This window comes from Equus quagga, unplaced genomic scaffold (genome assembly GCF_021613505.1).
Source record: "Equus quagga isolate Etosha38 unplaced genomic scaffold, UCLA_HA_Equagga_1.0 220_RagTag, whole genome shotgun sequence".
NCBI lineage: Eukaryota > Metazoa > Chordata > Mammalia > Perissodactyla > Equidae > Equus > Equus quagga.
Window position 1 is genome coordinate 3,489,399 of NW_025799647.1, and position 11,709 is coordinate 3,501,107.

The window sequence follows — 11,709 nt, forward strand, 5'->3', positions numbered from 1 at the left end:
ATACAATGTGGTTTGAATCTAGTCATTTCAAAATGCTCTAAAAAGCTATCATATCATACCACTGTATATCATATAATATCATATCATTTCAAATGCATATGAAAAGCTACCAAAATAACCAGAAGCTGTTTACAATCCCTAAATAACGAAATTCCTGACATGCTTAAGGCCAAGCATCTAACTAGCATTTCCACCCAGTTTGGTGGAGAGAGAGAGAGAGAGAGGGGAAACAACACTGAAACAAAGGTTTGAGAGATTTTAATTAACACCATTGGCTGTACCTCGTCTTTAAATCTGTCCAAAGCAAATGGAGTGAAAGCTTTCTATTCTTTCGGAGCTTCATCCTGCAGTGACCTCAGAAAAAGGAGCCTCCCTCTTGGACCATCAAACTGACTTTCTTTAGCTCCTTGTTGTTCTGTGTAGGTCTTTGATCCCAGAATTCGCTAAGACGGGAGAAAAACAGAAGAAAAAGACAGCTAAAACATCAAAGTGTCTTTGCAAATCCCCTAAAAATATTAAATCAGAATGTATGTTAACAAATGCATTCCAAAAATCTACACCCGCTGTGTAGTCAAGTCTTTAAAATGATTTTGAAAAGAAAATAGTTCTTACCCCATTAGATTCATTTTTGCCTTAGTTGTTCTGCCCATGGTTGTGGCGCCCATAGTACCTGGTGGCAAACATTAGGAAAATGAGAGCTTCCTTTGAGAGAAAAACTAGTTTTATTGTGAGTTGCAAGGCTATTAACATTCATCACAGTATCGTGTCATTGTGTCACTATAGGACTGACTCTGGTGTTAGCATGGATGTAGATTTTCTAATTATTGTTTTAAAAAATAACTTGACCCAACAATATATATATGTATATATTTTTTTTGAGGGAGATTAGCCCTGAGCTAACATCCATGCCCATCTTCCTCTACTTTATATGTGGGATGCCTGCCGCAGCATGGCTTGCCAAGCGGTGCCATGTCCACACCCAGGGTTTGAACCGGTGAACCCCGGGCCGCCAAAGCGGAACGTGAGAACTTAACGACTACACCACTGGGCCGGCCCCTAACCCAACAATATTTTTAAAGTTGGAGTAGTAAACCTTTTTTCTGTTGAGAGCTCATGTCCCACAGGAAAAAAATCATTTGAGGATTACATGCAAGTAAAAACAATTTTATTTGAGAGACTACAGAATGTACTTCTAATACAACTTTTAAGTGAAGAAATGGGATGATAAATCATGAAGATGTATACACACCCTCACATAACCCAGACACATATGCCACAAAAATGGCCTACTGTGGATAGTGGAGAACAAACAAACGATAAAGGCGGGGACAGGGATGAGAAAGAGGAAGCAGAGAGAATGACAGGCTGAGATAGAGGGGGGTAGGGAGGCAATGAAAAGGGGAAAAGGGAGAATTGTAGGGTGCCAAATAGGCTCTGTAGTGAGTCTGTCCTAGGTTAGGGTTGCCAGACAAGAATGTAGGACATCCAGTTAAATCTGGATTTTAATAAACACCAAATAAATTTTAGTATAAGTATGTCCCATGCAATATTTATACTAAAAAGTTATCATTTATCTACAATTCAAATTTAACTGGGCATCCTCTATTTTCTAAGTATGAGAACCCTATCCTAGACATCCTGCTGCTCTCCTGAGTGTGTGATGCAAAACAGTTTGGAATCTATTATCACTCATTGAAATAATCATACTATTAATAAAGGTATAGTTTTTTTTTTAACCTTCAAAATTTATATTTAAGGGGGCAGGCCTGGTGGCGCAGTGGTAGTGTTCGCACGTTCTGTTTCAGTGGCCTGGGGTTCGCCACTTCAGATCCCGGGTGCAGACCTATGCACTGCTTGTCAAGCCATGCTGTGGTAGGCGTCCCACATATAAAGTAGAGGAAGATAGGCACAGATATTAGCTCAGGGCCAGTCTTCCTCAACAAAAAGAGGAGGATTGGCAGCAGATGTTAGCTCAGGGCTAATCTTCCTCAAAAAAAAGTTGTATTTAAGAAAGAGAATTTTTATGCTTCTACTGGACTTATGAGGCATTTTATAGGAAGTGAAAGAATGACCTAGTTTAGAAATTAACTTCATAACCTACTAATACCATAAACCTAACCTTGACTTTCAAAAGGTTCGAGTTGCCTCAAAGCTGGAAAAAAGCCTGTATTTGAGAGTAATACTATTTATCCAAGACCTAGATTTGAGCTAGCTGTGGGTTTCCACCCCTGCCTTTCAGCAGTTTAGCTTAACACTACTATTTTCATTTTGGCAGCACCTGCTGGTGTGTATTTCAGCCATCAGGAAGAGTAATACTGAAATGAAGTAAAGGTTACAAGCGGGAAGAATGACTTGCTTTCAGAACAGAGTGAGCTATAGAATAAATAAGGTCTCAAGAGTATTCATTTCTCACCTCACTGGCCTTTCATCTGAATTTATAAGTGTAGCAAAATATTCACATCTAACCTTCAGCTTCTTCTCAAAAGAGCTGAAAAAAAAAATGCAAAGGTTTTGGGAGGTGGGATGAGGAGGAGAGAAAAGAAGGCCATCAGAATCAAATATCTTATTATCACTGAAGGTAAACCTCCTCTTTAAACACCAGCAGGTGTGATGGGAAAGTCAGCTGAATCTGAAGATTGCTTGGTGCCGGTGCTCTCTAAGATAGGTGACTGCCAAAGGCCACCAACTGCTCTCTTGACTCTACAGAAGCCAGGGAAGGGCTGCCACCCCTGTGGGTCAAATTGTAATTTTACACCGGTGGGAAAGTAAATCCCTTCAGATGTGACCTGTCTCTGGAAACACCAAAAGGAAAGACTTCACTGTAGTTATAAAATGTTTTCCTCTTCTATAAGACTAGGTGATGCAGTATGCTAAACAGCTAAAACTGATAACAACGGTAATCCTACAATCTGGACCTCAAGGGAATTTGCAAGCAGGGATTGCTTGAAGCGTAACAAAGTCAGGAATATTAACACTGGGCTGTATTTTGCCAACTGTGTAGATCACACCACTGCAACGCAGCCAACCAGCACACGGGGCAGTTGATGTGGAAGGAGGGGTTCTTGGCCAAAAGCCATAGGAGAAACCCTCCCTCTACTTGGAAATGCCTAGAACAAAAGGGCCTGTACCCTAAGGTGTGTCCAAAATGACATTCCACCCTTTTTTTCAGACAGGTTTGTGAAATTCAAGTTTTTTGAAACTAGAAGAAAAGGAACACTAGCCAGGAACACTATTAAGTGCCTAAACTTTAAAAAATCCCAGCTTGTGCAATTGGCCAACCAATTGTTTAATTCAGTGTTCCAATCACTTCATTTATCTGTGGTAGAAAGAAATAGTATTAGATAGGGATTGTGGAAGAAGCAGGCAGTGGCTGTTTTTGGAATCGAGGAAACAGTAGTTCACAGAGTGGAATAACGGGTGAGGAGTGTGCTGCAGAATACTGAATTTCATATGGTCTAACAGAGGCTGCCAGTAACACACCTCGGTGCCGAGGAGCATGACAGAAAACATCAATAGTTTCTTTCTGTCTTCATTTGATATCTAAATGTAGCACATTTTATCCTAAGGGTAATAGAAGGCTAATCTCTTCCCACAGCATTTCACATTTCCTGAATTACCACTATTTGTGGTCTAGAAGCCTAGATGTGATTGGTGCCACCCAGTGGGCTAAATGCAGAATTACTAACCTGTCAACCGTTTTGAACTGTTTTATTTATTTATTTATTTATTTATTTTATTTTTTAAAGATTTTATTTTTTTCCTTTTTCTCCCCAAAGCCCCCCGGTACATAGTTGTACATTCTTTGTTGTGGGTCCTTCTAGTTGTGGCATGTGGGACACTGCCTCAGCGTGGTTTGATGAGCAGTGCCATGTCCACACCCAGGATTCGAACCAACAAAACACTGGGCCGCCTGCAGCGGAGCGCGTGAACTTAACCACTCGGCCACGGGGCCAGCCCCCTGAACTGTTTTATTACTGAATAGATTGACCTTAGGGAGTATGATTCTTCATTGGGAGGATTATACATTAAACAGTGATGTTTGGATTCAAATCATAGCCTTTAGAGGTGGAAGAGATGAGAAATCACTACTTTAACACTGTCATTTTATAGCATATCCTAGGAGATGATATGGATATCATCTTTGGATATGGAGTCAGAAGCCTGGCTTCTCTGAACTTGTTTCTTGTTCTATAATACCTACCCCATAGAGTCATTGTGAGGTTACACAAAACCAAATGTTTTCAATATGCTCTATGATGTGTTGTGGCTGTTTTAGATAAAGAAAAAAGCTGAAATTAAATGACTTTCCCAGATCATGAGTAAGGCCTGCAACTCATGTACCTCACTCTAAATCCAGTGCCTTTTCAATTAAAATACTATTTCCCAAAATGTGATGGTGAGATTATTTTAGGTAGCAGCTGAGATAAATTTAGGAGGTGCTGGAACACAGCATTAAATACTATAAATCACAATGAGAAAATTATTTCCTTTTCACTTCTTTCAAACTTGATGGCATCAAGGAGAAAGTTTCATTTTGATGCTGGTTTTCTTTAAAACTCTATCTTGCTAATCTCATTTCCTAATAAAGATAAAACAGGTCTCAGGCTTCAGCATCTTGTCAAAACATTGAGATTTTGTTTTCTGTATATTATTATTGGGGAAAACTATATTGATTTTTCATTTAAAACAGTAATATAAATTTTATTTTCAAGGAATGCATTTAAGAAATTAAAGAAGTCAGTCTAAACAGAAAATATCAAATAAACAATAGTCCCTGTGACACAGAAGTTGGGAAACACTGAGAACCACAAAACCACCTCCCTATCATAACACTGTTGGTAACAATATTTCAACATAATTACTTTAAAAACCTCTCCATGAAGAGAACCAATATTTCTTTTGTTTTCTTTTCAATAATCAAACACTAGGTTATAAACAGGTCAACGTAATCAAAATCTAGGACTCAGATTTCAGATCCACTTGGGCACAAACAAACCCAAAGATTTTTGTATATGTGTTGTTAGAAAATGAAACTGGCCTATAATCAGTGCTCAATGAACGTGCAATCAGTAAAACACAGGAACACTGGGTCACTTGTGCCTGTGGCTACATTCATTTCCTCTAGTGATGCCATAAATTCTTTGGAGGGAAATGCTGAAACTCCCAGAAGAATATCTGGATTGATGAAACTTGTGACCATTGTCAGATGTCTATCTCCTTGGCCTGCTGTTCTGAAGTAGCAGAATTCTATTCCAAGAAAATTCATGGGACCAAACTACTCTAATTCGTAGGAAAGGGGAAGAGGTGAGGAAGAAACTAATATTTTATCAAGTGCCAACTATTTATTAATTACGTATGCTAAGTACATAATGTATTACTTAGCCTTTACAAAGGAAAATTTCATTTCCTCCAGAGGAATCCTAACCTTGGTATAAGAGCTTCTGAATAATAATAATAATGATGATGATGATAAAATTTATTATGACACTACTAACATTCAGCTTCCTGTGTGCCAGGCATTGTGTTGATCACTTTATAAATAATGGGATCTCCCATGTGAAATAAAACAAAATGAACCTCAAACTGTTTACCTATGATACTCTACCTACCTTGGGATCCAGGAGGATTAAAAAATGCTTGCTTTGTCTCAGAATTCTGCTGTAAGTACAATGATAATTTCAGGTCATCTGCCTTCCGGTAGTTCTTCAAAGCTTCCATTCTCAGCTCAATCATTTTGCTATAAAAGTCATTCTACAAGAGAACATTTTTCAAAACTACTCACATAGTGTTGGCTTGTCTAGATCCACTGTTACCCAGATCCTTTTAACTCAGAAGTTAAAAAATGATCCCATCATGCTTAGCCTTTAAAAGTTGGGCAGACGGTATATGTGATTTTTTTTCCATTTCAAATAGAACAAAATCATGACTGTAGGAAAATATGCTATTTATCCCAAGTTACTCAAGGTGAAGCTGAACTTTCTCCAGCCATCTTCCCATGAAACATTTCTTTTAGCAGGACAGTTGGTAATCCAGATGAGGGAATCAGGCTTAACATTGTGAAACTACAAGGCTTTATATTGTATGAGCGAAATGGTACCCCATGTCCAGCCTTGGAAGATGTTAGTACCTGAAGGATGTTGGCTTGTTCCTGATACCTGCCCCATGGTATTTTCCTCTGTTGCTTCTCCTGGTGGAATAAAGAGCCTCTAGGTGACAAAGTAAATTGAGATCAGAAATCAGTTTTCTCCATATGCTGCAAAGACTTTATTACAAAAATCTGGTGTCATAGATTCACTTATAAATTGGTTTCAACTGCACAATCCTCTAAATTGGCCTCACCTGTACAAACCACTTTCCAAAAGCTAAAAGTTAAATGAATAGGATCATTTTCTGTGAATGAGTTAGTTATGGGAAGATTAGATACAAGCTTAATACCGCTAAATAAAGGTTCAAAAACAAATTAACAAGTGTTTTGACATCACATAGCTATTGCAGAGCTGTCATGGTTGGTACAGCTTTTCCCACTTTGTCCTAGCTAATATGATTTCCCAGAAACTTGCAGTGTCACTCTGACTCAAATATAATATTCCAAGGGAACCAGATCTCCTATAAAATTTTGCATCAGTTCGGGAGCACACCATAGTTTAGGCAGATTGCTGCTACCTTAAAGATTTCTAATCTATCAGCTCTAAACCCACTCCCATTCAGAGAGATTGTACCACCTTCCTTGTCTCTTTCACTTTCCCTGCATGATGTCTCCAGTTCATTCTTGGTCTTCCTAGGTGATGAGAGGGTTTTGGGAGCCTGGGATGAAAGAAGAGAGCCAAAGAAATAGGAGGTCCCAGGAAAGAAATGCAATGTCTCAGCAGACAGTAAATCTGATGTACCCTACAGGCCCAGGTAGATCCTACCTATCTGCCTACCCATGTTAGCCCTGATTATCAACAGGCTGTTTCCAGCTGTGTGGCACCAACAACCCTGAAATTCTAAGTGCCATGCAGTCCACTTGCCTTTCCATCCTGCAAGTCTGCCTTGTTTTTTATCTGTGGTGCTTTTTGTTGATCACCAAGTTCTCCTGTGTCGAATGTCTGTAGAAAGACATTTTTGCAAAGCTTTAAATTGGTGGGAATTAGTGAGGGAGGGGGAAAACCAATATGGGTTAAGGCTTTTGGTTCCCGCCAGTCAGCAAGTTCTCAGGGCCTTACGTGAACAGCATCCTACCAAAGGGGTTCAGAATAAAACAAGCCATTCCGTTTGATCCCTTGAGTGTACTTATCATAATAAAACTATTAACTGAATCCTTACAATATGCCAGTTACTACTGTGAGCTACTTACTACATTACTCTATTTATACTACTCTACTACGTTACAAACATTTTCACTTAATCCTCACATGACTATTTTTATTTCCATTTTATAGACGAGAAAACTGGGACTTGAAGAGGCTAAGTCGTTTGTTTAGGGTCACACAGCTAGGAAAGCAGAGCTGGAATTTGGACCAGATCTCTTGGGCTTTGAAGCCTGTTCTTAACCACTCAGCATTCTGCTCTTCTCTCTCCATTTCTTCCTGTCTAAAAATACAGGTGGGAAAAGTCAATCACAAGCTAAGGTGTATGGACATCCCTTATAAAAAGTCTTATGGGAGCTCTGGAGAAACTGGATTTTGATAGAGGAATTTTGCTGGCACATTTCCTATCATGAGGACTCAAGAACTCAGGAACTATAACTTCTGGCAATTCATAGAACTGATTTGTAGCTGCCACTGAGAACTAGAAGCAGATCTCAGTACAAGATGCAGGGCTCGATGGTATCTTGCTTATGTGCGGAAAGGTGAGATGAAAAAAACAGTCAGATATCACACCATACACCTGTTTATATCACAAGACACAACCTGCTCTTCTAGTCTCGCAGTTTGTGAAAAAGCACTTGGATCCCAAGGCCTTAGACCACAAGGGAATTTCCATCCCTGCCTGGTTTTCCAGCAAAAGTCCCTACTATTGTTATCTTAAACAATGCCATGATTATTGCAAAATCAGAATTATAATTAGGTGTTCCTTCACCTTACATTTATTGATTGTCTACTATGTTCCAAGCATTGTGCTAGTGCTAGGGATTCAGAGATGCACAAAGCAAACAAGATACTGGAGGAGCTTACATTCCAGAGAGGGGCAGGGAGACAAGGAACGAGTTAAATAATACTTATAACAGAATAAAAATAATAATAAACTTATATTATAAAAAGTACTATGGAGGACACGAACAGAGTTGTATAACAGAAAGGGGGGGGGCGGTGTCCTATTTTGGATGGAGTGAACAAGGAGGGTTGCCTGAGGAGGTGACATTTAAGCAGAGACCTGAAGGATGAGATAAGAAAATAGCATTATAGGCCTGGGGGGAAAGCAAGAGCAAAAGCCTTGAAATAGGAAAGGTTTTGGTATGTTTGAGAAACCAGCTCAAGGAAGCCAGTGTGGGAGAGGAGGACTTCTATGAGAGGACTAGGAGGTAGGCAAGAGCCAGATTATGCCACAATAAAGAGTAAAGGGTTTTCATAAGAAGCGTGACATGATTTGATTGTTTAAGAAAGGTCGCTCTGGCTGCCATGCAAAGAATGGATTGGCATGAGGCATAGGTGGGAGCAGAGACATGAGAAAATGAGGTTGGGGAGCAAAGGAAAGGGAAGTTCTTTGCATTATGGTCCGTGAGACAATACTTTCAAGAGATCCTTAGAGGCACACCTTGTTCCATAGCATCTCCATTTCCTTCCGAAGCATCTTGTTTTTCCTTTCCTGTTGGAGGAGGAGAAAACCAAACAAACAGAAACATGTGTTTGTCCAGTCATTGAAGTGAAGTTGGAAGAAATTAGTGAGTAAAGGGAGGAGAGGAGTTCAGGGACATAGTAAACCAGAGAGCAAGGCAATGAATGGGCCTAACCCCAAATCCAGGAACATGAGTCATGAGTTTGATGATGACGATAATACAAAAAAAATAATTTTGAATAACTTTAATTATGGTAGTTGTGGTATACATATCAATAGAAATGAGTTCCTTACACTTACAACACTTGATAGTCTAATCTTATGGCAATTTTCTGTGGCTTAGATCACTAATTTCTAGTTCTTAAGGTCTTATACAGTGTTAAGTTTTAAAAATCTTACATGAATCTCTCAGAGAAAACTACTTCTTTTCTTTTACTTTGGTAGGTATTTTCTATTCCTTCTGAAATGTGAAGAGTTAATATGCTTGTGTTCATTAACCCCCAGATGAAAAATTTTTTAAAAAGTCAAAGAAAAAGAACCTTTGCTAGCTGGTCCTTGTTCTCCCCAGTGTTTCATCTGACTCCCTTCGGATCACTCTGGACTTTCTAGATCACGGAGATGTGAGAGTTGAAGCATCAGATGCCAGAGATGAGCACTCTGTCTTTCCTTGTCAGATTAAACATCCAGCGACAGGAATGGAATTGAACCCTGTTCAGGACGCCATGCCCTGGAGTGCCCACCAATGTCTTACCAGATTCTGCTTCATCTCTTCTGCTTCTTTAATGAGCTCCATGACTGAGGATTCCTCAGCACTCTTCCCTGACATGATCTGCCTCATGATGTGCAGACTAGGAGGAAGAGAGAGACATCATAAAACATAACACTTCATAAAGAGGAATATTAATATTCTGCAACCAGTCAGAAAGTACTCTACCACAGGAGTGAGATGGGGGCTGAAATCACAAGAGTTATGGGAGTCCTTCTGGCTATAGATGGTCTCTATAGGACAATTCCATTCCTAATTGACATTTGCCTTATCTGTACGCTCTGTAATGAATACTGTGTTCTATAATGAATTCTGTGCTTTTTAATGCTCAAAACTTTGATATCCAACAGCCAATGAGATTCCTCTCCATTCCTTCAGAACAATGTTTTGGTGTATGACTTTTGGGGTAAAAGGGGCACTTTTGAAGAAGGAGGTCGAAGAACCTATTGTCTTCAAGATAAATCCCAGAATGATTCCCTACCCCATTCCTGTCCATCTCCCTCACTTTACTTCTTCTTATAAAGACATTTGAGGTAGTTGGGGAAACCACTTACAGTCTTACAGTAGCCCCCAGAGAATCCAAGCCATCAAGAAGTTTCTAAAAAAATCTGAATCAATAGCAAGTCTTTGACTGTTAGAGAGGATATCCTTTAAAGGCATTAGTTAATTTATGTTTATGTTAATTGTAGTTTTCCCTCCTCCATTATAAGGAGAGAAGCAAGCTTTTGTGTTCTCTTGCCCTGAGAAAAGTCTGAGTTTCTGGTTTGTAAGCAGTTGATGCTTGACCACAACTTTCTGTTTGACTTTTGTTCTCCAAAAGCTGAGCTCCCTGAGATGCTTATGGTAAGGGTAGAAAATGAAGGTAGACCACTTAAGGTGAGATTTTCCTAGACTAGAAAGAAAACAGAGAGTTGGTGGGTCCCAAGAACAGTGAGTTCCCTACTGAAGAGTTAAGACCTCAATGGGGTAGTATATTTAGAGAGGTCAGACCCCAGTCCAGAGGATTCCTAGGCTCAGAAAAGATTGCCATTCCACTGCTTGGCATGGGAAGAGCAGTCATCTATCCTAAAGTGATTCCACAAACATGATTAAAGAGCTATCAGTGAGACCAAGATAGACTGAAAAATACTAAAGGCTTTTATCTGTTTCTTGGGTGGACACCCTAGGGAAGAAGAAGAAGAACTGTAGCCCTGTGAGATGAGGGTTGAGTCATATTTAATTTTACTAAAAGAAAATAAAGGGCTCCTTGCCACTCTGATTTTGTGGTTACAAATTCTTTACCTACGATGGGTGAATGTCTAAACTTTTTTTTAAAAATGTAAATTTTCATTGCTAATCCTATGGATTAAAGTTCTTCAACCTTTCTTCCTCTAGGAAATCCTGAGCAGGGAGCCCCTACCTTCTTTGTTTTTCCTCCAAGTTAGACATTAACTTCTGGAATAAGAGGTTGTTCTTATCTTCTTGAGGTTTAAGCATCTCTAGTAGTTCTTGCTTCCTCAGCTTTAAGTCCTCGTTCAATTCCTTCAAGTAGTTGTCATCTATTTTAGAACTTCTGTGGGAAGACACGCCACAATATCTGCCTTTAGCCTGGGTTAATGGTAGAGACCCTCTCTTCCCTCCTGGGTAGTTACCACTTGGCATCTTCTGTCAAAGACTCACCTTGTTTTTGAGGACAAGTAAGATCCTGGAGAGTTTGAACTGCTTGTCATCTTGAAGGGAAATTTCTACTCTAAGAATAAAGAGGTCTTCTGGAAAATGTGTGCCTTCTTGTTCCTTTCAGTTAAGTCATCTTTTTTTGTGCTGGTGCTCTTGAAATTCCTGTTGGACTGGACTGATTTTAGCTACAGCTTGAGGTCACAATGACCCTAAGACCACAGAATCAGCAGGTCTTTAAAGTAACTCCAAGATCAATGAGAGCTTGTTGACTGAAAGTACAATGAACTACATCTGATCAGTTCTTGCCTTAGCTCTAGCCATTGCCAAAAATTTTATTCTGAAGTCTTTGATTGAATATGATAGAATCACAGCACATCTGTATTATGGAATTTCTGTTGTGTTAGAAAATGGTGGCCTGTCAAAAATAACACATCAACACCATCTTCCATGGCAATTAACCTCTAAGGAATGCCTACTATCTGTAGAGCACAGTGCTGGATTCTGTGAGTGAGGAAAAGATAAAGATAAAA

General features: G+C 39.4%; 1 protein-coding gene across 1 annotated transcript; it reads right to left on the bottom strand.

Moving 5' to 3' along the window:
• Positions 1 to 323: 323 nt before the first annotated feature.
• LOC124233734 (putative coiled-coil domain-containing protein 196) lies at positions 324 to 11,232 on the bottom strand. Its single transcript, XM_046650878.1, is given in 11 exon segments — positions 324 to 443; positions 613 to 632; positions 635 to 670; positions 5,610 to 5,751; positions 6,128 to 6,204; positions 6,723 to 6,804; positions 7,011 to 7,088; positions 8,737 to 8,787; positions 9,509 to 9,605; positions 10,923 to 11,075; positions 11,183 to 11,232. Coding segments are annotated over 11 exon segments (906 nt in total).
• Positions 11,233 to 11,709: the final 477 nt, after the last annotated feature.